The following is a 26,985-nucleotide window of genomic DNA, read 5'->3' as shown; positions in this document are numbered from 1 at the left end:
TCTCCCGATTTTAAGGTTAAACAATAGATTTATCTCTAGATGGCCAGTCAAGAAATTCTAAAACAAGAATGTAGAAGTAACTTATAATGACAACTAAGAATTAATTCATAAACCTCAAATAATCAACAATCCATTCGTAGTTATAGCCCCAGAACTAGGGCGTTTAGCCACTCATGCTATTAGAAAACCACAAAATACAATTGTTCATGCGATTTCCCGAAAAATAGAAGAGTTAGAAGATCAAAACCTATTACAAACGTAGATACTTGCTCTTGCACACAATATAAAAGTCGAGCCCTCACAATGGAGCCCTAAGGGTCTATTTATAATAGTTAGGAACAATAGAGTCGAATTCTACTTCAACTAGGAGTCCTTTTTAAATCAACTTTCGCCAAAACTCCGCAAAAGACTGGGGCATCGCTCCCAATTCGCACCTGGAAGGCTGGCGCGCCGCATTACCAGTGCGCTCAAATGTAGCCCCAGTGAAAAACCCCATGGCGCGTAGCGCTTGGCCTGCGCCAGTGGTGCTGGGGTGCCGCGCCTGATCTTTGCTCCTGGCGTCGCTTTTCATCTTTAACTCCTTTTTCTTCCTTGACTCAATCACTTCCCTTAGGAACCCTGCAAAATTGCTAATGATGTATGTTAGTATGCAATCATTGCAATCTTAAGCCAAAATATGCTAGTTAGATTAGTGAATGTCCTAAAACTTACGTTAAAGATGGTTAATTTGTAGTAATTGGGCATATAAATATGCCCAAGATCATTTGCCATGAAAGTATTAAGCCTAACTTGTAGCTCATCCGGATGTGAGCGAAGTTGGAGTGTGTTTGAACACGTAAGTAAAAAAATTATATCCTAATTTCCATATTATATTATTATCAATATCTATTAGTTAATATTTATAACTTATGCGCAGATTCATTCCAAAAAGAGGAATAGAGTTGCTCTATCGCGTCTCAATGATCTAGTGTACATTAAGTACAATAGAACATTGAAACGTTATTATGATGCTCGTGATCTCATTGATCCAAGTCGCTTGGATAACATTGATGATTCAAATGAATGGTTAGTTGGATTCCCCGAAGATCAAGAAGATGAACTAGTATATGAGGATGATGATCTTACTTGGGGTAGTGTTGCTACGGCAATTGGAGTTGATGAGAGTATCTATCATCTTAGGGGACTTTCTTCAAGATCAAGAGCACTTGACCAGGGCAAAGGAGTAGAAACTACATCTACAAGTTCAACTTCAAGTAGGACTCGGACACTAATTGATGAAGGCTACGAGGAGGAAGAAGATGAGGAGCAATATAATGATGTAGAGGATGTCGATCTTCAAGAGTTGGATAGTTTTGAAGAAGAATAGACTTTTAGAGTTCTAGTATTATCTTTTGAATTATTGGGTCTTTAAAGTTCTAGACTTTTAGTATCTCCGTTTAGTTTTTGAATTGAAATATTTGCTAATATATGTTATTGCTATTGAGATTTTGGATATTTATATATGCAATTAAATAGTTTTAATTTTTGGTATTAATTGGCGCCTCGATTCAAAAAGGCGGCTCACCGCGTGGCGAGGCAGGCCCTTGTCACCTTTCGCCGTCCAAAACACTGGCTATGAGGCACTGCATCCATTATTCGTCTGCCTCTGACAAAGGCTATGTGTTGTTTGTCCACCAGTTTATCCACCAGTCTCTTCAATCTTGCTGTCAGTACCTTGGAGATTTGGAGATCAGCTTGTAGAAGCTACCTATCAAACTGATTGGCCTGAAATCTTTGAGTTCCTTAGCTCCTGTCTTCATAGGAATCAAAGTAATGTAAGTCGCATTAAAGATTTTTTCAAAAATCTCACTTGAATGGAAGTTGTGAAAAGCCTCCATTATGTCTTGTTCCCATTGTAAAACCATCAGGGTCCGGTGCTTTGTCTATAGCACACAACTTCAGACACTCAAAACCTTATTGTTCCTCAAAATCTTCTTGCAAAGCCTCCTTTCCCGCTTTTGTGATGGTTGGATGATTGCTGATGTTTTCAGAGGGTCTCCAATCTTCAGTTTCTGTATACAGATTCTTGTAGAAAGATATGATCTCTTCCTTGATTCTTTTTGGCTCAGAAATAGTCTCTCCCTGTATTTCCAACTGATCAATATGGTTGTACCTCTTATGAGCATTAGCAATCTGATAGAAAAACTCAGTATTCCTATCCCCTCCTTGAGTCAAAGGGCCCTTGATCTCTATCTCCAGGCCACCTCTTCATTCTTCAAATAACCTTTATATTCTATAAACAATGTTGCTTTTCTGGCAGTTTCCTCCTTTATTAGAGTTCTGTTGTTCAAATGAGACTCTATCTCAGCCAACTGATTAAGTATATTGTTCTTCTTCAGTTTCAGATTCCCCTGTTCAAGCCTGCTCTAGTCTTTCAGCTTCCCTTTGAGTGCTTAGAGTTTACATGCTAACACATGTAACTCAAAATCTCTCCACCATTCCTTAACTCTGTCACTCATCCACCAATTTTCGAACTTAAAATATGACTTAGACTGTTCCCACTACCCACAGAAGAGTGCAATTGGCACATTGTCAGAAGTCACTCCTTGTAGGATGGTTCGCTTAAAATTGCAAAAAGGTTGTTCCATTCTGTAGATACCAATATCCTATCAATCCTAGATGCAGTGGTATGATTGTCTTCTTTGAACAAGGTATAGCTGCCACCAATTAACTGCAGGTCAATGAGTTCCATGTCCTCTATGCAATCTGAGAATTCTCTCATAGCTGAAGATCTGAGTGCGGTCCCCTTTTTTTTAGATGGGAATCTGCATACATAGAAATCACCCCAGGTGACCCATGAACTCATGCAATGTGGCAGTCAAAATTATAAACCGAGCTTAAAATTTCAGGACAGAGTGTAAGCTCCAACTTGTACTATTTCCCCTTCCCAAATTTCATAGTAGTAGAATTCCTCCTCTAGTTCCACTAGCCCTTAAAATGTCATAGTAATAGATCCATCTTCTTGCCCAATTTTTTTTTTTTATAAGTTCCTGAACATTCCCTTCTAGTTTAGTTTCTTGGAGGGCAGACTACGTTTGGATAAAGGTTATAAAAAGTAACTTATAAGTCAAAAGCGAAAAGCCATAAGTAGGGGATACCCTACCTTTGGCTTATTTTAAAACCTTTTTGGGCCTAAAGTTGAGTGCTTAAAAGCACTTTTTAACTTTTCCAAACACCTCCAAAACTAAAAAAAAATAGTGCTTACCTAAAAGTAAGCTTAATCCAAACTCCCCCTATGTCTGCTTATAAATCCTGCATCAAACTCTGTACTATTCTCCTTTTCCCTGTTTCTTCAACCCCCTTGTGAGAAATATAGGAGAAAAATCCTATTGAATTGTGTATCTACATTATTACATTGAGACACTATAATAAAATCCTTTTCCAAGTATGATTCAATATACTATGTTCCTACCTTCCTATTCCTATTCTAATACTCCCCCTAAAGCTGGTGCATACAAGTCATATGTACCTATTTGTTGGGTGCTTGCCATGATTGGGTTTTCCTTTTCCTAAAAGAGAAAGAAAAACACAAATTCTCATATTTGGCCTCCGTCGCCAACCATCCACCATAAAGCTCGCAGATCTCATGGAAGGTCTCATCCGGCCATAAATGCATTGGCAAAACCCGAATCCAAGTGGATTTGGGCTTGTCTGTAGCTGGTTCACTGCCTGCATATGGGTTCCACCGCACTAATTTTATTTTGCTTCTCTTCCTTATCCATTCTCCCAGGAGGACCTGTTCCACCATGTATTGGGGAACTCGAAGAGAAAGTAGCCATCCAGCATCTCGTATGTATTGATTCCAAAATCCTTCTTCCACACTGTTGAAGGCCAACGTCTAAACATCAGACAAAGTAGGATTTTCAGCTTTGTTCTTGCCAAAAGACCCAAATATGCACCTTCTAAGCAAACCTTGTTCTCTGCTTTCGACAATTTCGTCTGTTTCAGTCATTTCCCCTTAGATGTGGATGCCTCAGAATTGCTGCTCTGCCATTTACTGTCCGCAACCACCTTTGCAAAAGGCACATTTATGTCATTTGTCCTGGATCTTCATCACCTTCGGTGGAGTGCATTTAATGATTACTGATCTGTCCTCTCCCTTAAATGATAAAATGCTCATGTATCTCCGATGAGCATTATATTACCTAGTACCAAAAACTCTGCCACCTGGTCCTTATATCTCCATCTTCTCACCAGATATTTTTGGTCAGTTGAAGCTTCTCTGAGAATGAAGCAAATTCATTCCAACACCTTCTCGCTAAGTGTGACCCTCCTCATCATGTTCCTGTGTCTTTCCACCCAATTGTACCAAGATACATTGTTAGAAGTCCATCTGGTAATGTCGTAAGATTTGAACCCCTTGGTTGAGCTACAACTGAAGGTGATAGCTCCTGAGTAATGAAGAAAGTGGTAGTTCCCGACAACAACAACATACCCAGTGGAATCCCACTACGTGGGGTCTGGGGAGAGTAGATTGTACGCAGACCTTACCACTACCTCGTGGAGGTAGAGAGGCTGTTTCCGGAGGACCCTCAGCTCATAGTTCCCGACAAGACTACCGGAAAGAAAGGGTATTTCTCCCTCCTAGGAAGTAGGAGAGAGAATTTTTTGGAAACTGTGCCTGGGAGTATTTTTACCTTTGGATTATCTTTTAGTTCAAAAGACCTTTTGGTTCTGGAACATGGAGGAGTGTGTTATTCTAGACCTCCACTCTCAAAAAATAGGGACATCAGATGCGTTAGGAAACATTCCTACCTTTTTATCAATGGTCAGTGTATGTTTTTTCAGCATTATCTAACTTTGGTAAATGTTAAAAGAATCAATTCAGTCTAGTTATAAGATATGTTCACATCTTAGAGAGAGTGAGCTAGGAAAATTGTTATAAGCTAAGAGGAAGCTCTTGCAGTATATGTGCACACTTTGACATCTTTTGCACTGATTAATAAGTTTTCTTATTAATATCTTTCTACTGGCAGATAGGTAGATATTTTGGGCCCGAGTTTCTTCTGAAGCTGTATCTATCTGGAGCAGTTGCGGGCTCAGTTTTTTACTTGGTATATCATGCCTTTATAGTTCCATCACTACAGGTAATCTTGGATCAGCAATCTTATAATATCTATTTGATAAAAAAATGTATCATGAAGTTTGATAAAAGAATATTGTACTTTCACCTGTTTATATAACCTGCCCACTAAATGATGACCAAGTCCTCTGTCCAATTGATATATGCAAAATTCATGATGAATACATTAAAGAGTTGATGCTTTCTGCTCTTTTTTTTTTTTTTTTGAAACATGGAAAGCTCAACAAGGTGAAGTGTGAAATCTCAATTATTTAGCCTATTAATGGTTCGGAAGAATATAGGAATTGCAGTGATGTTAAAAAGCTACAAAAAGTATGATTAAGTATGGTTCTGGGATAATTAAGGTCTACTGTAAAGTAGTTATTGTGGTACTTGAGTATGTGCTTGTAGTATACTTATAGATTGCTTTTGTTTTTCAGTTGGCTTGCTTGTCAGTTATGTTTTTCGATTTACTGCACTTCCTCAGTAGTGCATGAGTTTTTTGTCCTGATGAGTGGACATTTATTTATTTTTCAGAAAACAATAACATACCAATATAGTGTAGCATTTGGGGAGGGTGGGGTGCCTACCTTTGTGAGGTTGAGTCTATTTCCGATAGACCTGCAGCTTTTCAGAATATGGTTTGAAAGAAATGCAAGAGTAAAAAAACTATGAGGAAGATATTGAAAAAGGAAAGGTACAGACTCTAAACATTATTAGAGATAGCCAAAGTAAATTAAACAACAGTAGTAAAAAATCGAAGAATAAGATAATGCTAACAACAACAACAACAGCAACAACATACCCAATGAAATCCCACAAGTGAGGTCTGGGTAGGGTAGAATGTACGCAGACCTTACCACTACCTTGTGGAGGTAGAGAGGTTGTTTTTGAAAGACCCTCGGCTCAAGTGCAACAAGATGTCTACAAACTTGTTACCTTTTGTCAAAAAAAAAGAAGTGCAACAAACCCAAGTAAAAGAAGAAGAAAACATAGCAGTTAATAAGAAAAGCAGTGTAAAATGAAGTGGATAGAAGACATTTAATATGGCATCGAAGGAACAAAGAATATCGGTCAGGAGGGGAAAATGAGAGGTCATTTTGCAGAGTTCTTCTGCACTCTTAAATACAATAAATATGGAAAGGTACATTAGCTTAGCTATAGAAGAGGGAAATAGATCTGTCATTATCACCGGAGGTTACATTGGAGGCCAGTTTGGGGAGACAGCTCAAAAAATGGCATGACTCATAAACGTCCCAGAAATGGAGAAGCAAACACCATCTGCCAGAAGCCCAAAGCCTAAAGCCTTTTACATTGAAACCATCAGAAGCAATAAACGGTCGACAATCTCTCCAACCAAAGATAAAAGCTCAAGTGTCATCATCCAAGGTGGCTCAGAAGTTTCGGAGGAAGATGTGCTGCAAAGATGCATTATTTGTAAATTTCAAGTCCCCCTTGCAGTAAACACCTACATTAAATGGATATCCAGTGATGGGTTTGCAGTGTATGGAATTCTTCACAGGCAATTTATACAAAATGAATGATTTTTCATTCCTGTTTGAACCTCCATCCAGAAAGGAGGCAGAGCATATGCTCACACGTGTTTAGCTATGGAAGATATTTCAATTTACATTAGATTGGTGGACTCCTATCACCAGGTGCTGGCTAGAATAAGCAACACGAAGCTGAGTATGGATAGTAGATAAGAGCAACTCAATGCAGAAGATAAAACTCAATTGTATTTTGTGTAAACAGGAGTACATAGATGATACTGAGTCTCCATTAGATGTTCTAGACTCTAGAGTCTCTCTGTAAGGAAGTAAGTACATTTTGTAGTTTATACCATTTTGGTCCTTACATTTTGTAAATATGGCACACTGAACCTTTTGTGTTTTTAGTATAAAGCTTGTTACCATCGCAAAAAAAATTAAAAAAATTAAAGTGGCCTGCACTGCATGATTTAAGTTGGTCACTTAAATTCATAATTTCATTTTGATGAAGCAATTACTTAAATTCATAATTACTCCCTTTTGTTCCAGTTATGTGTCACTTTTCATGGTTATTTTTTTTTTGAAACTGGTAATGTTCACTTTTCATGGTTACACATCCTAAAATGCTTTACAGACCTCGATGATAGTATTATCTTACACAAGTTAAAAAAAAAAAATTAAGATCGAAATTACATTTTGATGTCATGGTCTCACTCTCTAATTTTACAACTAATATTTTAATATTTTCCTTCATTAGCACCAATAAAATATGCAAATCAAATTGACCTAAGGTGACCATTGTGACCGCAAATGACATGAAGGAAGTATTATGTCTCTCACTGTAGAAGTAGTTACTGACTGTCTCTATTCTTGGGCAGACACAAAGAAGACAAGTTCTGAGCATGCATCCATCACAAACTCCTGGATTGGTAAATTCATGTCTTACTTCTTCTTGATCTCTGATAGTTCTTCGATGTTACCGTACTAACAATTTTATGGGACTCCAAAGGATCTAAAATGAGATTGTCATTTTCTCTCATTTATATTTAAGAAGATAATCATTTTTTTAGGCGGAGTACTTTGTTGTCTTCAAATTCAGTAGCTAAGCCTCTCTTTTTACATGACTTGATAGTGTTTTCCTTGGTATTTGGACTACTACATCATGTCTCAGAAAAAAATGTTGGAGTAGTTCCATAGAGTATTACTGCTCCAATTTTACCAACACTTCGTCTTGATCTTTGTAGCTAGTGAACTTAATTTTGGAAGATTATCACTATTAAATCGTGGATGCCTAAAAATTGGCATAATTTTCATTTTAGCCAGCCCCTGTATCTGATTGTTATAACTCCTACCCAAACTCAAAACCAATGTTATTTTTCTTAGGTCTTGTTCTACAGATTGCTATTTTGAATCCCTAATCTGCTCAGTGTGTGGGAACTAGCAAATAATTCAAGCTTCTAAAGAAAATGGTTCTTGGTTTGGTTTCTCATCCTTTGCATGGAGTAGATTACTGTCAAAACTACTCTTTGATTTCTGGAATCCTTGAAACTTCTAATTGAATTGTTAATGGATGAAGTTTGACCTTTTCCTTCATGAAAAGTTAACAAGTTTGTCATCTTTACATTTTGCGTTGACTTCTGTGTGCTTTTCCATTTAGGGTGCAAGTGGGGCTGTAAATGCTGTGATGCTGCTTGATATATTCCTGTTCCCTACAAAGATTATCTATTTTAACTTTGTGATTCCTGTCCCAGCAATCTTACTGGTCAGTACTTGCGTATTTCTTAACCAAAATCATTTTTTGGTACTTTTCTAGATGATAGTTGCCACAGGTAAAATTGGCTAATATTTTCTACGCGACTGGTCATTATTTCATTTCAGGGGATCTTCATCATTGGAAAAGACGTCGTAAGAATATTGGAGGTGTGATCTTCTAGCACTTCACCCTCTTTTGTTGTTCAGTTTGTTAACCTTATCATGAAATGAAGTCATCAATGACTAGTATGCGCTGAAATCAATACTTCCTTCCATGTATCAGGAAGAGAAGCTGTTTTAGGCTACTATTTGGGGTCAGATTTGTGTTAGGGGTTGCAGTTATTGAGGCTCAGTTGCTAGCGAAAATAAAACCAAAATGTCTTCTCTTAGTAAAGTTCACTTGTTCTCTTCTACACGCCTTCCATTCTAGATTCTCCACTACTCAATTTGCCTGATTAGAATTTTTAGCGAGTAATGGGTGTAAATGGTCAAACGACTTCTCCAAGCCCAAACTCACGTTGTTCCTGTATGTTGGTTAAGGAAATAAACTAATAAGATGAGATACCACAACACTACACTAAGATCCGTCTCACATGCCAGCTTGAGATCTTAGCTTTCAGCCATGAAGATGTAGGTGCTCCAGTCCTATCATTGGAATTTGGAGCATTTATTCTGCTCATTTTACCCTACTATCTTGCTGCAAAATAGGTGTTCACATTCGTAATGACTCATTTGATATGTATAACAACTTCCTTTCTTCTCAACTTCAGGGTGACACTCAAGTATCTGGATCTGCTCATTTGGGTGGGGCTGCCATGGCCGCCATTGCATGGGCTCGAGTAAGAAGGGGAAGATTCTGAAGTCTCATTTCCTTGAAACTCCAATTCGGCTGATATAAGCTAGGATGTACCAAATTGCATTATTGCTTTTATGTATAAATTATAGCCCTAGCTCCTTCCCCCACTTGAATTTTTGCCTTCTAGGGTGAAGTACCAAGAAAATGCCCCTTTTAAATAACAGCAATAGTCAGATTCTACATTCATGGATATTACTTAACTCAATTTGTAGTCTGATACTATGATGCTTCTAACCAAATCAGTGATGAGGATTCTAATACTTGAGAGTTGCAATCTATATTGATTATCATTTAACCATAATTAAGTGGTAATACAAGTAGTCACACTTTATAACTCTTTTTCTCAAACGGATGAACATTTTTCCACTTAACCTTCATGTTGTGCCATAAAAGTCCTAAACCACCAAAAAGGATTGTGGTGGAGTGGTAAGCACTCACTCATCTCTTTTTCTTTTATATTTTGTCCCAAACAAAAGCGATATTGCAAAAGTCTTTTACTTCAAATGCTCCTTTCCTTGGTTTCAACGATAAGCAAATATAAATGGATAAATGTTGTAAACTTAAAGCAAAATAAGACGAGAAATATAGAAGATGAAAGCAATAGAAATAGAGAGATAAGAGATTAGAGTTTTTTTCCTTATTCTTCCAAGTATTCAAGTATTTACAATACGAATTGTTATGCCTCTATTTATAGTGTTACATAGAGGCATGCCAAGGGTTAGTCATAAACATGACATTAATCATGAAAATAATGGAGGAGGTTATGGAGGTGTAAGATTACAAGAATGATGATCATAAAAGTGGAGGTTATCTACATAATCGAGGGAAGTAATGGAGACAATTAGTGATAGTAACTTTTTTGTGTTGTGGACATCCACACCATAATATTTTATAACGATAAAATTATTTTCATGTGGATAAATGTTACTCTCTCCATCCAAAATTTAATTTTGAAATTTCCTTTTTAACCTTAGTAAAAGAGAAAAGGATATGCTCCTCAACTTTGCAATTTAGAGTTGATATATTTGGTGATATAAAAGTGACTCACATATACGTTTATCATTATACAAATGATCTAGATATATCATTTTCGCCTAATGAAAGTAGAAAAAAAAATTATTTTTTCATTTTTTATTAAAAAATTATCTATGTAGGGGTATATTTGATCCTTCTAGTAAAGTTCAAGCAATAAATTGATCTTTTTCACGCGTGAATTTTTTTGTTTACTTCTTTGATTCAATGACTAATTTAGTTATAAGTATCCCTTATATATCCATTTGCTTATCATTATATGTGTTTCTTATTCTTATTTCATTCTTTAGTGCAAAAATTTTAAAAATAAAAAGAAGGGGAAAATGACAAATATATCCCCGAACTATCGAAAATGGTACACATATACCCTCGTTATACTATTGAGACACCAGAGTCTTTGCCGTCCAAAAAGTGGAGCATTTGTATTCTTCACACTAACAGACGGACACAGGTCCTAATCATGTGCATCTACCCAATCTATCTATATATAATAAAAAAGTTGAATATGAACACAGTGATGTGGTGCTATCTAAGGGCTTCAATCCTATTTATCCCTTTTTGTGATTTATTTTTGGCATTTTTCTAATTTTAAAATACAAAAAAAAAAAAAAAAAGTTACCTAAAAGTTTAAAGAACATTAAAGATATTCATATTTAATTATATCTCCATCAATAGTCATATTTAATTTATTTTGTCATTAATGTTATTATTCTCTTTTCCTATAATATTTCTCAATTTTCATCAATTATTGCAAACCTTTTCATTTGATTTTTAAAAAGAATTCCAACAAATTATTCACGATAGTTAAATTTTATGGTTTTTATTTATTTTTTTATAGTCTTTTCCTTTTTTTAAAAAAAAAATTTACTTATTTTTTATTTATTCAATTCAAGAAATTTATAACCTTATATAATATAAATATATTCTTTTATCTTCTTTATTTGTGTTTTTTCTTTTTTTATTTAATTTTTAAGTTTCAACTCTATAACTTAAATCTATTACACTTCTATTCTTAATAATATCATTAAATTCATGACTTTTAAGTTTTCATATTCATAACCTCCAACTATTAAATTATAAAATTTAAGATACTTTATGATATCTCTCCATTTCTATCAATATAAATTCACAAGTTTTTGTTTCATGAAATCCCAACTCAAATTTATTCTTTACATTTCATTGTTCTTTGTAGTAATATTATATTATCAAAATCATGCTTTAGTTTGACATGATGAAAAAGACTTTTGAATATTGATTAGTTTGTCAAAGAGAGTATCGAACAAGAGCTCAAAAAATTGGGCACTGATTCTAAATTCTTATTTTTTTTAAATCTATTTTCTTATAATAAGGCCCCAAGGAAGATGTGTGTGTTTGTGTTTTCTCCTTATAACTTCTTAGTTTGATTTTTTATAATTTTTTTAATTATTGCAAGGTTTATTTTTGCTTAGATGTAAATTAGTTATTATTACTTTGTGTGCAATAATACTAACTAATAACAAAGGTTTTAAAAATACTATTGCACAAAGAACTATTTATATTTTCTTTAAATATTCCTCTATTTTTATCTATATGAATTCATAATGTTTTTCTTTTATTAAACTCTGCTCGAGATTATCCTTTTTATTTCATATTTGAAGTTGTGTTTTCCTTAATTCTTCTTAAGGAATTAAGGAAGTACAATTCAATTTCATTTTATTATGTACTCTTCAATTTCATGATATTCACCTTCTCGTAGTATGTCAACTTTCTTTTAGTTTGGAATGGAGCTATAAAGTAAGATACTTTTACTAAATTATTTTTAATATATATCTTGAAAACAATATAATTCTTTAACCCAATTTAATTAAATAAGGGCAAAAATGAAAAAAGAAACATCATTAAAGTTTTTCTGATTATGTAAATTACAATTTATTTTGAAACAAAATAAAAAATATGTTTATTTTGAAATAAAAGGAGCATGTAATATAAGAAAGTGAAAAAAGTATATAAAAAGTTTTAAAAAGGTCTTTATTATCTGTGAAGTGACCAAAATTATTGTAACATTTTTATTATTCAAATGTTGCCTTCATATCTATAAAGATATAATTAGCTAGACAATCTAATTGTACTTAGCAATTTAAATTTAACATAATTTACATATGTTCATTTTTACGTTTTAGACATTACAATTTTCATATTTTATCAAATTATTTTATACATCTTACAATTTAATTCATATTATTACCGGTTGAATTTCGTTCTTTTTTTTAATTATTATTTTCACATTATAAACTTAGGTTGTTAAGTATCTTTTTAAGTATAAGTGAAGAAAAAAAAATTAAAAAAGTATAAAATTGGTTAGAACAATAAGATGAATTCAAATTTGAATTTTGATCTATTTAATTGGATTTGTACTTAAAAACTCTTTCATATTCAAATAATATGAAAAGATAAATGTATACCTTTGATGTAACATTTTATGACCACGCGTAAAGCTGCAAATTACCAAGTATTTATTTAAAACTAAGAAAAAACCCACCCCTTTACTATTTTCAACCCATCCGACCCACAATCAAAATAAAATAATCATTCATTTTTGTTGGTTATGTAATATAATAAAAAGAGACAAGTAAAAAGTCAAAAATGAACAAATAAAAAGAAATAGAGATATAAAAAAAAAATTAAAAAAGGGATAGTGAGAGTACTAATTAAATAAACAGTAAATCGGTGACAAATGGTGTAATTGCTCTTTTCTACTTCACATTTTGGTTAAGAAAAGAATTTACTTAAATAAACAAATTCCTAATACTAGGATAACTAAATAATTTGACTAAGAAAAGTTTTATAGTCAAATATTTTTATATTCTGAATCATAAACAATAGTAGAATACTTTATTAATAGTTTTATCAATGAAATTAAAGGTCCTATAAAACTCTAATATATAAATAAAAAATGAGACTGTCATATATAAATATTATTAAAAAACCCAGCCCCCGGCGAGGATCGAACTCGCGGCCTTTCGCTTACGAAGCGAACGCAATACCACTATGCTACGGAGGCCTCTTCGTTAATTAATTTCGTCATCATTAATTCTTCTTGTATACTAGGACTACATAGAAGCACGCCCCAACTAGGACTACCTAGAAGCACGCCCCAACATGGGCACAACAAGAAAATTTTATTGGACAAATGATACAAATTCCACTAGTTTAGGAGTAAATTACTTCCCTTCATGTGAATTTTCAATAATACGAGTCTTACCTGAATTTGGCATTCTAATACATGTATCTAGCGTGCGCATCTAGATACATGTATCTTGGATACATGGTGTCAAAGTTAGGTGTAATATATTCGAGATATATTATATCTAAGTGGATTCACATGTATCTGGCTCTCTCACTCGCCTCTCTCTTATTTCTCTCACTCTCTCCTTCTCTCGCTAGCCTTTCTCTCTATTTCAGTATATCTAGTAGCAAAAATACATGTATCGAGGTGTATCTGACTTGAAATCTGGTATGAGATTATTAATCAATAAGACAATATTTATTTATTTCAAACTATAGGGAGAATTAGTAAATATGGTGGGAATGTTTGTGTAGTTAGGTAGTTTTCCCAATTTTATTTCATATATAATCAAGGGGAAAAAGGCTTGTTATACCCTTAAACTTTGAGATTTATAGTTGATATACCTTCATTACGAAACTGGTTCATATATACTTGTACCGTTACCAAAGTCATTCATATATACCCCTATCATTCCAAAAGTTTCTTACATATTGTCATGCCCCAAGCCTACACCCTGGACGTGACCGGCACTCGAGAACCATTACTGGTCCCCAAGCGAACTCTTGGCCTGACTCATTACTCGGTGGAAGACTTACTCATCAATATAGAAACTCAATGCGAACTCAACTCATAAGGTCCCATAAGTAAAGTAGTTTGAATAAAAAATACTCAAATGAACATAAGTGTTCAACTCAAAGTCTTTAAAATATCATCAAGGGAAATGAGAAAAAGACTCCTCAACTACGCTGTTTATGAAGCCTCTAAATACTAAACTATGATGGAAGCCGGACAAGACCCACGACATTCTAATAGAGCAAAAACCATAATGTGATCCCCTTCGAAAAGCAAGGATGCTCACCAAAGCTAGCTGGAACTGCAAGTAGTATCAACGAAGCGCCTATTGATGACCCTGAATACCTCTATCTGCATCATGAAAAGATGCAGGTCAAATGACATCAGTACATTGAATGTACGAGTATGATAGGGAAACACTGAAACATAACATAAACTTGAACTGAAAAAAAAAGACATACTCACCTCGTCTCAACTCAAGAATACTCAACTCAACTCAACTCAATATGAAAGCAATGCTAATAAGATGCAATATATAAAGCTTTGTATACAATAGACAATAACTCAAAGTGTATAAAAATACAATTATAAACTATTTACTCTTATTTGGAAAATTCTATAACCGACAATCATTACCATGAGCTACGTGATGATACAACGTCTCACCCACGCTGCCAGAACTGTTCTATACCTTGCTGGAGTATAGAACATCCTCAACTAAGTGGATCCACTAAGCTATGCTTAAAAGCAATAAGGAATCATCCGAAAAGTATGATCATTTACCCATGTTGTCATACATGGTTTATAAGGATTTTGAGTTTTCTGAACTCATCCCCATACCAGTGCTCGATACTACTCCCAATAATATATAACTCATGCTCATATGTTTAAAATAATAACTCCTCCTCAATTTGAGATAATTGCTCAAAAGTTTCTCTTAAAAGAGATAATACTCAAAAACTCCTCATGAACTTGTTTAGAAATCAAGGTTTCCTCTCATTTTAAATGTAAAAATATTTACACTTGGGAATACTTAGTTTCCTTATACTTATTTTGAAATATGAACTCAGCTCTCCTCATCCTCATACTCATTTACTCAAGTCTTAAAACAAGTTTAAAAAGATTGTAAAATACTTCTCAAAATGACTTGAAAAGGACTTTCCTCTTAAATTAACCTTGAATTTAGAATGTGAACACAAGAGTTATGATTAGGGTATATATGATCTCTCAATAATTGATGAAGATTTTCAGTGTGAAAATCAAGAAGAGAACATAGGTGCGATTCGATGGAACTCTCACGGAAAGAAGGACAGAAGGGTAAGGGACCTGGCGCATTGAATGATGCGGGGCGTCAACCCCAAAACTACTGAACAGTAGTTGGGGAGCGCTAAGTGGCGCGCCGTGCCAAGCCCCAAACTACTGGGCAGTAGTCTTGACGCAGTGATGGCGCGCCGCCCCACCCCATGCCTAGATTTTTGACAAATTTTTCTTCTCAATTCCAAGGCCTAACTCATCTAGAATCGAATGATTTCCTTCAAAAGGATCATAAACCCAACACAATTACCATGAAATCCACACAAACCCCACCAAAAACAACACTCTTTCGCAAGACCCTCACCTCAAGAACTCAATAAGACTCCGTTGTTAAAGAATGAAGCTACAACAACCAATCTCAAGAACGAATTTATGGATAAAAATCACATGATTGGTGTGAAGGTGAACAAACCCAACACTATAAGAGCTTACATACCTCGAAAGAACTAAGTTCTTGGCGAAAATCCTCAAAGCTTGCAAGAATCTTGAACATTCTTCTTTTTCTCCTCTTGAACTTCTTTCTAAAGACCATACGCTCTTTTTGGAATGACTAAAACTGATCCCAATTAGTTTAGACCCCTAAAAATCGAAAAATATATTTTGAAGCATAATTTTAGGAATTGTTCTTTGCTAGAATTATTTTTAATTACTTTGACTTGTATTGGTAAGGTAGCTACTTTTGCTAGAATTTTTTAAACTATAGTTTGTATAAGTAACTTAACTACATGTATTGACAATGCTACTCATTTGGTTCTTTACTATTCTTTTTTTTTTTTTTTTTGGTTATGAAGCACAATTAAAATAACTATCTCATTTTAAAATAATAATTATGATGATCATGAGCTTCACTTTTAATATGCTTGCAAAAAATAATAATTCAAAAAATAAAATATCAATTTTATGATGTCTTTTTTTTTTTTACATATTGTTATATGTTTTCGTCACTATTTTTTTGTTGTTTGAAATGTATTTATATTTTTTTATGTAGTCACCAATTATTTTATATTTTGTTCATTATTGTATTTCTATACCGTATTTTCACATTCTATTTATTTATTTATTTATTTATTTATTTTTACTAATAAAATTAATACATTATTATTAATGCAATTAATGTCTAACAAAATTCATAACTCATCTCTTCATTTTACTTGTAACTTCTAGTCTTCTACTCTTAAATGTTGTTATAACTTTTTCATATTTCTTTTTCATTTTATAAATATTTAATTAATGTTTAAAGAATTATAATAAACAAATTTAATACTAAAGACACAATGAAGAAGTTCAATTTTTTTTACGAAATCAGAATTTGTATAGATGATCGTAAAAAATATGAAATACAATATATTGTTATTTCAAAATATGATATATTATTTCATTTACTTCACTACGACAATATATTATTCTACTATATACATATATGAATAGTTTGCATTTAAAAGATGTAAAAAAAAATTAATTTTATATATTTAAAAAAGATTAAAAAATGTATCATACCACCGTAGATGTAGATGAAGAGAATATATATATATATATATGATACTTAACATGAATATAAATATTATACATTATTGTCCAATAAATATTTTCTTACAGCCGCGGAAAATGCGATACTATTTATATATAGTTTTTGTTAGCATTACAATTTATACATAAGAAGTATTTTTTTCTTCACTCTTCTCATTTGTTTCTCGTCTTCCTCTTGTTTAGTCGTCGTCATTAAAACTCTCCATTTCACTTGTCCAATCGTTTACTCACAAGTCCTAAAATCTCAATGGATTTCTGGCAAAAAGCTCGGAGTTTCGCTGAAGAAGCAGCAAAGCGTACCCAAGAATTCACTAAAGAAGCCGCTAATCGTTCACAGGACCTAACCATTGGTTCCTCCAAACTCTCCGACGTTGTTCTAGAAGCATCCAAACGATCCAAAGAATTCGCTGCTGAGGCATCCAAGAGATCCAAAGAAATTGCCGTTGAGGCTTCCAAACGATCCAAAGAAATTGCTGCTGAAGCTTCTAAACGCGCCGATGTTATTGTTTCCGAAGCTTCTAAACGTGCCGATCAGATCAAAGTTGATGCTCTCAAACGCGCTGAACAGATCAAGTTTCAAATTCCTTCCGCTGCGCTTTCTCACATTGTAGATTCCTCGCCTTCTCCGACGACTCAAACGGCGTCGCCTGCACCTACGCCTGCCGATCTCCTGAAATTTGGAGTTACCGATGACTTGAGAGAATTCGTAAAGGGGATTACCATTAATACGTTTCAGGATTTTCCACTTGAAGGTAATTTACTCTATCTACTTGATTTCCATGTTACCAGTGCTGTAACCCCTGAATACTTATTGTACTGGAAAAAACTATATTATTTCAATTTCGGAGTTCATTCCATTTCTGAAAGAAGTAAAATTAGATCAGTGAGTTCTTTGTGCTGAATGTATGTTAAAAGATATTTACCAAATTGAGGATATTACATTTAGCGTATGTCACAATTTCAATCTAATTTTTCTGATCGTAGGAAATGCGAAGACCATTTTGTATTTTTGTTTTATATTTTGCTATTTGGGGAACTATAACTGTGGACGTATGAAATGTTTTATGGCAGTAGTAAATATGGACATACAACGAAGAAACTACTAGAAGCTCTAGAGAAACTAGGCTTATCGTTTAGTTATACAGGAGTTTATACCTACAAGAACATGTTCAAATTGTTTTGGAGTAACCTCTACATTCGGCAGTCATTTCATTTATTTGAGATTACTGCCAGTATAACTTCTCTTTTGAATAGCCCGTACATTCGTTACGTTCATTTCATTACTGCACGTATAATTTTACACATACGTAATGATGACACGTTGTGTAGAGCCAGACCAAGTATGTTCAGGAAAGCGCTTTATTAATATTCCTCTCTAGCATGAGGTGAAACTTATAATTTGATCCTTGGGTTAACATTTGAACCATGTGAGATTGACATCATTAATTTTTAAAGGTGGTAGTGAAATAGCATTAACCTTGAAATCCATTAGTTTGGTTCATCTATAACCTAGCCGCACTTAGATCCACAATAGATGCACAACCTTGTTTCATTTCACCAGTTCCAGCTACTACTCATGATAACCAATTGCATGTTCTTTCCACCAGAAAATCCTAACTGTGCTTATATTCTATTTATTCACTCTTTCCATTTGTATATTTTCTTAACATTCAAATGGTTCAGTCAGGCATTACACTTAATCAGCCTCATCCTTCTTGGAAATGATGAGATATATAAATGTTATTTTGCTTGTTTTTGGATAAATCTCCCTGCAAAATTTGCATATGGAACATGCCAATTCCAAAGCATGGGTATTGGACACTGTTGGTTTCACCTCTTATAGGAGCTGCAAAGTTTGATAGGTATGGGAGGATTTAGATAAAATCATGAAGCGCTAGCAGTTAGCTAAAGAAAAGGTGTATTCTCTAAAAAAAAAAGTAAAGAAAAGGTGTATATGGAAGCAACTATTTCCTGAATTATAATAGCAAAGACCAATTTCTAAGTAAAACTAGATCCATGTCTTTTTGAGAGTCCCATCTCATGCAATAATTTATAGAGCAGGCCATTTGTAGTTCTTGGCAGCAAACTTGTTACAAATTGTGATTTTCCTCATTTATCAACAACTACTAATAGTATGCCTCCATCCCACGCTAGTTGGAGTCAGCTATATGGATCCTTAATATCCGTACACTCCATTTGGACCCATTTAATTCCAACTCAATAAGTTATTATGAGGATTTATCATAAATATACTTGTTTTACGCAACCGTCAGCCTACAACCCTCCTACTTAGTCTAGGCTTGGGACCGGCTATGTGAGCAAGTTCTCATGGCAGTATTCTTTCAAAACAAGAATTTAATTTACCTTATAATTCCTAATGATTCCTCTGTACTTAATTGCACTTTCCCTTGTTTATCTCCTTTCAGTCGCCTATTCTCAAAAGAAACATTTTAACTGAAGTATGTCTTCGGTGTGCAGATGATTCAGTGATCTCTGATATTCCTACAGTCTCAAATGTTCGGCAGGATCTTACAGAATTTCAGGAAAAACACGCAAAATTTGTTCTTTCATCTGTCAAGGTATGACTTCTGTTTTTTTTTTATTAAAACAAGGGGTATGACTTCGGTTGTTATCATCCTCAAAGAGTAGGTCAATTGACTACATCTCAGTTCCAAACTAGCTTGGAGTCAGCTATAGTAATCTTCTATATTCATTTCTCACTAATTTGTCCCATTTCATTAGATAAAGGTAAGAACATATGGTGAATTCAATATTAAGATAATAACATTGGTTTAGAGTTCATCGTCAACCTATTGTATCCCTCTCATTTATCTGTACTTGGTACTGGTTATTCCTTGGGGGGCTCACATAGAGCTAGCCACTCAGAGTTATTATATAAGTAAATCAGTCTTATGCACTTGAGCTTAATAAAGTGTAAATCTCAAGGGTCTCAATGTTTGTTGCTTTATTTGGTGTTTTGAGTTTAGAAGTCACTGGCTCTCCTGGTCAGCTTCTTTTGTCAGTTCATGGTATATCACAATTTTTGTTGAGTGCTTTTATCTTTCAGCTGATGTGTACAGTGAAAAGTTGAAGTTTGTAATCTGCTATTTTGAATTTTGCTGCTGAACCATAGCTTTTTTGATTTTGAGGTTTATGGAAAGGGAAAAACTATTCACAATGTGGGATTTTTGTCTGATAAACAAAAACAAAAGTATACTGTTTCAAAAGTTGCCATTGTTAGTAAGAGCATTACTGTGGTGTGTTTGCAGGAAATTTCAAAGCTAAGATATGAGTTATGCCCACGCATAATGAAGGAAAGGAAGTTCTGGAGAATCTACTTTATTTTAGTTAACAGTCATGTGGCCCCGTAAGTACCTCACTGGATATCTTTCATTTCATGTCACGTAGTTATCTCTTACACTAACTGACTTAACTATATCTGTACTTCTGGAGTATATTGTGATGTTATGCAGTAATGCAGAATCATGTTGGCTTTATAATTGGGTAAAGCTTTCAGTATAAAAGAGCTGACTTAATTTAGCCAGGACTAAGAAATGAAAATTTTGGGAGTTCATTAAGAAGAGAATTTAGCCTTTCCACGGGTTCGTTCTGATAGTGGGAATGGACTAGGTTAATTGTTTGTCTCATTTCGTCCGACGCTGTGGAAGGGCCTGACCTGAATTGATTTTTTTTAACCAGTTTCTTTTCATTTTCCTTATTTTAAAAATAAGAACGAAACACGTAAGAAGACTGTAAAATGACGCATGGTGTGATTTCAGTGATAATAAATGCTAAGGATGTATATGTGAAAATAAAGCTTCTTAGCTTATTTGTTTTTATTAAGATAAGACATCTGCATACACATTTGGATATTAAAAAGTTGTGTTAAGATCTGAATGCTAAATAATTTGATTTTTTTTTTTTAATATTTGAATATGTAAAATTTGTCTTTATTTAAATTTAAAAATTAATAAATATAGAATTTTCATAAAATATGAAATTAATCTAATACTATATCAACCAACCAAATATCTTTCAAAAATCATATGATGGTTGGTTGTGGTGATGACTAGTGGTGGTGATTGTGAGTGTATATTGAGGATGGTGTTGTGGGTAGTAGAAGCTGGTGGTAGTAGTTAGTGGTGGCGGTTGATAGTTGGATGATAGTAATAGCTAATGGTGGTTGGCAATATATTATGGTGACCAATGGTGGTAATTGTCACTAGTGATCATGGTTGTTGTGGTAATGTTGGTTAGTTGTGATGATTGTAACTTGTGGCTAGTGGTAGTGATGGCTGATTGTAGTGATCGACAACTGTGGTGGTAGTTGATGACGGTGGGTGGCATCGACGGTAGTTTGATAATGATGGGCATGGTGGTAGCGGTTTAATGGATTGGAATTGGTGAACTGTCATCTTTGAATTTTTTTATATAAATAGACATCTTAATGTTATTAAGACTTTGTTACAAATCTTAATCCGTAAGATCCATTAAGTGGTTGTAACATTAAAAACATACTTAATGGTTAAGATCTGAAGCTAATGACTAAGATTTGAATGATTAAGATTAAGACCTTCTCTCTAAGTGTAAATCTGATGGTGTATCTTAGAAAAATGTATTTTCTTTTTACACCTCCAAAAGCCATATATATATATTACATTCTACACATTCTATTGGTTCGTTCGGGACATGCAGGAATGTTTCTTGAAAAATCATTGCTTGAGCTTAAGCCACACAAGTAAAGAATTCAGGTAATCCTTCTGCACTTTCTCTGATGAACTCCCATAATCCAAAAGGAGATAATCGTTCAATGGTAATGAAGAAGTCGAAGATCTCTCATAAGGTTAGACAACCTTGACCAGAAACCCTAAACGAAGGCTAGTGCAAGAGTAATTAAAATGGAATAACAAATTTTCTTTCTAACAATATTTCATGAATTTGCTGGACTGTGATGCATGAGGTTGTTCTCACAAGATGATCTTTCAGAATAGGGGGATCATATTATGCAATAGATGCCATTTATATGAGGCTGGGACAGAATCTGTCAACCAGCTATTCATTAACTGCCCATGGCTTCACAACTGCGGCAGTTCTTCCTCAATATGTTTGTTGTTGAGTCATATATGCCCAGAACAGTATAGGATTTAAAGCTGTGCTGGTATAATAAATAATTTGGCAAGGAGAGAAACAATATTGGGACATAGTCTGCATCTGCTGCATGCTGATGAAGAAGTGAATCAGTGGGTTTTTCAAAGCAAAGCTAACGACATTTCTCAGTTAAAGTGCCTATGTCTTTCGTTTAGATTTTTGGGGTAAGATGAGTTATGTCGATGATATGAAAACTGAAAAGCATAATGAATTTTTTCAGTCTCCTAGCTAGAAAGGAAACTGGGTTTCAGTAATCAGGTGTGTACACTTCATACTATCTTAAGTGCCTTTTTACTCGATTATATTTTACGTATTAAAAATAATAATAATAATTCTATGAATTTCGGATAAGTCCTTTATCGTTGTAACAAATTGGTGGTGCTAACATGCCAATGACGACCTTGTAGAGGCTTTAAGCTAAGAGCGAGCTTTGCCTCCCAAATAAAAGAAGCACAAGGTAAGGCATTTTAAATAGCTAATAGAAGCATATAGCTGCTTCCCCAATGAAAGTGAGGGGACATGGTAAAATAGGAGAGAGTATTTGGTCACATGCCTAAATATAAAAAGGCCCAATTGTTTTCTTTATAACCGTGGTGTCCAGGTAAGCTCACGTACACCTCGACTAATTCCACGGGGTATCTACTATCTCCCACCCAAGTATTGGGTATCTTTGTCCACCATGGCTTGGAAGAAAACACCTAGTGTTTTTTCCTCCACCGGGATTTGAACTTGTGACCTCATGGTTCTCAAACCCACTTCATTGACCACCAGGCCACACCCTTGGGTGCAACAAACCTCAATCTTCTTCTACTTACAAGTATGCTTTCTTGAATTTAGCCCATATTAGTAGTAAGAGCTTCACTAATTTAAGTTACATCTGAATTAGGTATGAAAAGAAATACACGGAAGAGGCCGAGGCTGAAATAAAATCTGTTGAAAAGGCTCAAGTTGAGAGTGAAAAGGAGGTTTCATTAGCTGGAACAATTTCTAAACCAGTGGCTGAGGCAACTGCCCAGAAAAATAAGAAGGCAACCTCATCAACATCAGACCAGGATTTGGATGTTTTTCTCCTTGGAGAAGACAGCGATGATGGGCCAGGTACTCTATTTACACTACAACATATTTTCCAACAGTGGAATGTGGTTTCCTTGTTTCGTAATTCAGGAAAGATATAGTTTTGCAGTCAATCTTTCTTTCCCTGCTCTTTGCATGTGTCACTTCTCTAACAAAAAGGAAATCAAAAGGAAACAAATAAGAAGTAAGGTTAGACTAAACAGACCAGCTCAGTCTTTTGTAGTATATTAGCTAGGTGTCATTTCCCGTTTTAGTACTCCCTCCATTTCAATTTCTTTGTCTTACTTTCCTTTTTAGACTATTTCGAAAAGAATGCCTCTTTCCTAATTTGGCAACATGTTAATCCCAATATCCCACTTGACATATTCGAGGCCACAAGATTAAAGGGCATTTTGGTACATTATACATATCTTAATTTAAGACCACAAGATTCAAAAATATTTTTTACTTTCTTAAACTCCATGCCCAGTCAAACTAAGACAAACAAATTGAAACGGAGGGAATACACGGCAATGCATTATTGGATTGATAAAAACTGTTTTTACAATTTGAGTCCAATATAATTGTGGTAATTATATACATTACCTTTCCAAAATTATAATGAATTAATGATAATATTTTCATAAGAAAGATAATAGTAATAACTGTTGTAATTGTTCCTCTGTTTTTTGTTAAATTTCCGTTTGCATACAATTTGTGTGTCCAGTCCTTCTCAAGTTTGTATCTGAAGTCTGTTGCCATCATGAATAAAGAAAATAATTCTAGAAAGCAATTATTTTCATGCAGTTATCTCTAGCTGTCTTGAATCCACAATTACCATCTCTGGTTGTAATCATTTAAGTTATGGTCTTCAAATAGTATTTAGGATAACTAGTACCATATGCATACATGTCATGATGCATACACATCTGCTAGACAATTTCAGAGAACCCAATCAAGAGCATAAACCTTAACATATGCATACAGTGTGCACAAAGATCTGCAAGGCAATGTCAGAAAACCCAATCAACAGCATAAAACTTAAACATCTCCTTCTCATTCTAATGTCTTTATACATCTTTCCTTTCAAGTATTGCTTCTTTTCACCAAATAACGCTCACTACTATAAATTATTGCAAATGTCCTCATAACATTAGTAAATACACGACAATCGCCATTTTTCTTTGCAGAAGCTTTAAATGTCCACACTGATAACGACCAAAAAATGTTTTTAATTTCTGTGCTGTAAAAGTACTGAGATGGTTGAAATATTTTAGTCCAATTTGCCAATCCAATCATGTTCTAGATATACGTGGCTTAAATTGGCTGACAGGCTTCTCTAATTTTATGAGTTTCATTATAACCATTTTTAGTTTTATATTTCATGTCCATTCTTTTGCTTTTCAAGATTGAATATGTTGTTCATATTAGATTTGCTTTTCTTGTTGCTGTTGATGAATCCAACTCCGTGGTTAGGGAAATTAAAGTAGACTTGCAAGAAATTCTGAATGATCAAGTTGCTGTACGTTGACCATCTGTTTTATTTTTTAGATGATGGGGATGATGCCTTTGATGATGATTTTGACAAGATATAGATTGGTGAGTCCTATTACTGTTCTGTTTAAAAATAAATACTTTACCAGTGACTTATTTGTCTCCCCCTCAAATTACATGAGTTGAGGGTTGAAACCATAAGTCAGCAACTTTGACATGTTTGAATCAAACACAAGAAATAGCTGTGTGAACTATGTAATGCAAGTATTGCTGCAAATTTTTCTAATGGGAGGGAACTTTCAGTATGTAAAACAAATACTATAAGGTGGACAATCTATACCGTGAATAACTTAGCTCTGTGTGTTTGTATGTTAGTTGAGAAGGTTGGGAGGGGTGGGTTTGGTTGCACCACAGTTCCAGGACTCTTGCAGCTAGCTATCTGTGAACTTTCCCTCTATGATATGGGTGCATCTATGCCAATGCATATATGGCGACATTAGGAAGTATGAGACTAAATATTATGATATGATGAAAGTGCTACTAGTCACTCAAATTTGTTTCCAAAATTGCAAGAATAAAGGTGTTGAGATTCTCTGAAAGATTTCCTTCATCAAAAAAAGAAGAAAAGAACGGTTTTCTGAATAATTTCCGCCAGTCAAGGTCTTATGGTTCTAGCACTTGTTTATGTGGTAGCTCTGCTAACTTGGACGAGTCTGCAGGAAGCTCTCAACATAGAAAGTTTGCATAGCAATGGCTGCCTTCCGCTCGGGAAGCTTGGGGATGAAGTCCTTCTGGATGAGTTATTCCTATGGGGTAACATGATAAAGCCAGCTACATCAATTAGTCAATGCTCACCATATTCCATTCCCTCTATTCTTCCACGGTGGGTTGTTGCATTTTATTGTTCTTTATTCTGTGATGTATTCTTTACTGGAAATACAGAAAAAAAAAAAAAGGTGGAAAATGGAGGTCAAATAGTATATGATGGTATTTGGAGCTGTAAATTTGAGTTTTTTTTTTAATTGTCTTTATGTTGTACTAACGACAATTACTCATTAGATATCTACTTCTATTTAGTGATGATAGTGAACAACAGTAAATTCGATCTGCTCTTTTTTTATTCAAACGGTGTGCTGTTTTCCCTATCCTGAAAACCTCTACTGCAATTTTGCTCTCAATATCATTTGACAAGCTTTCCTTGGTTCACATTCATTCATATTTTCAGTTCTTCCAACACCATCCCTAGTTTTTTCTCTCATAACTTTTACAGACTTGCCAACTATCGACTATGCAAATTTGAGTAGATATAGAAAGGGAGAAAATAGAAAGCAGAGAGATTGTGGAGATGAACAAGTTTATGAAGAGCTGAAGAGAGGTAGCAGGGTGGTTGGAAGGTGCAAGAAAAGTGAATGTAAATGGGGGCTAAGCAACAATGAGTGAGAATAGGCAGAGGGAGTGAAAGAGTTGTTACACAATCAAATCACATATGCAATCGGATGGCATAAAGATGAGACATTATCAACAGCTAAACATGTCATCTATATCTGCATTAAATTAGCATGAATCATTATTTATATAAATATAATCACTTGTCATACATTACACAACTGACAATACTTAAAATTTCTCTATAGCTCAACCTAAAAAATTGTTGGAGGCAACACGAGAGAGGTGGAATAAGGCTGATCTATGTATATCAAATACGATTCAAAGAATTATTCATTTTTGCAAAGATTGAATATAGTTTACTTTACTAGGAGTCAATATACGCTGGCTGGTTTCATGGTTAAGCATGGCTAGATAAGACGTGACAACTTATTTATAAAATAATGGCGAGACGTAGGCTAGGGACACTATGCTATGTTTTATGTACGTCTAATTGCTTTTATCAATTGTGTTTGACCAACTAACATAACAAGATGCGCAATGAGTCTAGACTGAGAGTTGGTGCTCTTTGCTTAGGGTGTCAATCGATGAATATATTGTCTTTTTCTTCGGAAACTCTTCTTAATTTAATTTCTCTATCTTTAGTATTTGGGTAGGGTGAGTCCAATTTTGGTGGTGTTGGGGTTAGAAATTTGGTAGAATGAAATGGGGAAGAAGAATCATGTTAGCATTTTAAGTGCCATATAATATATTAGAAAATAAAAATTCCAATTTCGTTTACCTAGCCTACACCATGGCAGCTGCCAGTGACCAACTATCCATGATGGTCAATGCTTTTGAAAGCTCTTGAAAATGTCTTGTAGTAGGAGGACCCAAAGCGTGCTGATCCAATTATCAGTAATCAAAAGGATAACATCAACTAGGAGGATGAACCTCGAAGAAGAAGATAGCTATATCAGGGCAATTCCAAGATAGAAGCTAAGAAAGAACTAAG

The 26,985-nt window shown here is 34.4% G+C and overlaps 2 protein-coding genes and 1 non-coding gene across 3 annotated transcripts in view; 2 read left to right on the top strand and 1 right to left on the bottom strand.

The window, feature by feature from the left end:
• The window catches only part of LOC125840525 (RHOMBOID-like protein 12, mitochondrial), a 37,749-nt gene extending 28,376 nt beyond the window's left edge, over window positions 1-9,373 (top strand). The window contains exons 4-8 of the mRNA XM_049519501.1: window positions 5,016-5,126; window positions 7,470-7,520; window positions 8,249-8,353; window positions 8,470-8,511; window positions 9,114-9,373. Coding sequence (XP_049375458.1) covers window positions 5,016-5,126; window positions 7,470-7,520; window positions 8,249-8,353; window positions 8,470-8,511; window positions 9,114-9,203 — 399 coding nt within the window. The 3' untranslated portion in view covers window positions 9,204-9,373. The remainder of the gene's footprint in view (window positions 1-5,015; window positions 5,127-7,469; window positions 7,521-8,248; window positions 8,354-8,469; window positions 8,512-9,113) is intronic.
• Window positions 9,374-13,199: 3,826 nt separating this feature from the next.
• TRNAT-CGU (transfer RNA threonine (anticodon CGU)) lies at window positions 13,200-13,271 on the bottom strand. The gene has a single exon. It is a non-coding gene; the product is annotated as a tRNA-Thr (tRNA).
• Window positions 13,272-17,033: 3,762 nt separating this feature from the next.
• On the top strand, window positions 17,034-25,536 carry LOC125840526 (uncharacterized). The gene is made up of 6 exons (XM_049519502.1): window positions 17,034-17,662; window positions 19,389-19,489; window positions 20,180-20,277; window positions 22,945-23,156; window positions 24,663-24,710; window positions 25,325-25,536. Exons 1-5 carry the CDS (start codon window positions 17,158-17,160, stop codon window positions 24,704-24,706), a joined length of 960 nt encoding a protein of 319 aa, XP_049375459.1. The 5' UTR covers window positions 17,034-17,157; the 3' UTR covers window positions 24,707-24,710; window positions 25,325-25,536.
• Window positions 25,537-26,985: the final 1,449 nt, after the last annotated feature.

This window comes from Solanum verrucosum, unplaced genomic scaffold (assembly GCF_900185275.1).
Source record: "Solanum verrucosum unplaced genomic scaffold, falcon-dt-bn FXZP01000181.1, whole genome shotgun sequence".
Classification (NCBI taxonomy): Eukaryota; Viridiplantae; Streptophyta; class Magnoliopsida; order Solanales; family Solanaceae; genus Solanum; species Solanum verrucosum.
The sequence above is the reverse complement of the archived record's forward strand: the minus strand, read 5'-3'. Positions and strand labels throughout refer to the sequence as shown.

Excerpts from the sequence above, each read along its gene's own strand:
- LOC125840526 (XM_049519502.1), top strand. The coding sequence starts at position 17,158 with ATGGATTTCTGGCAAAAAGCTCGGAGTTTCGCTGAAGAAGCAGCAAAG. Across the intron at positions 17,663-19,388 it reads TCAGGATTTTCCACTTGAAG|ATGATTCAGTGATCTCTGAT; the intron begins GTAATTTACTCT and ends TTCGGTGTGCAG. Across the intron at positions 23,157-24,662 it reads AGACAGCGATGATGGGCCAG|ATGATGGGGATGATGCCTTT; the intron begins GTACTCTATTTA and ends TTTATTTTTTAG.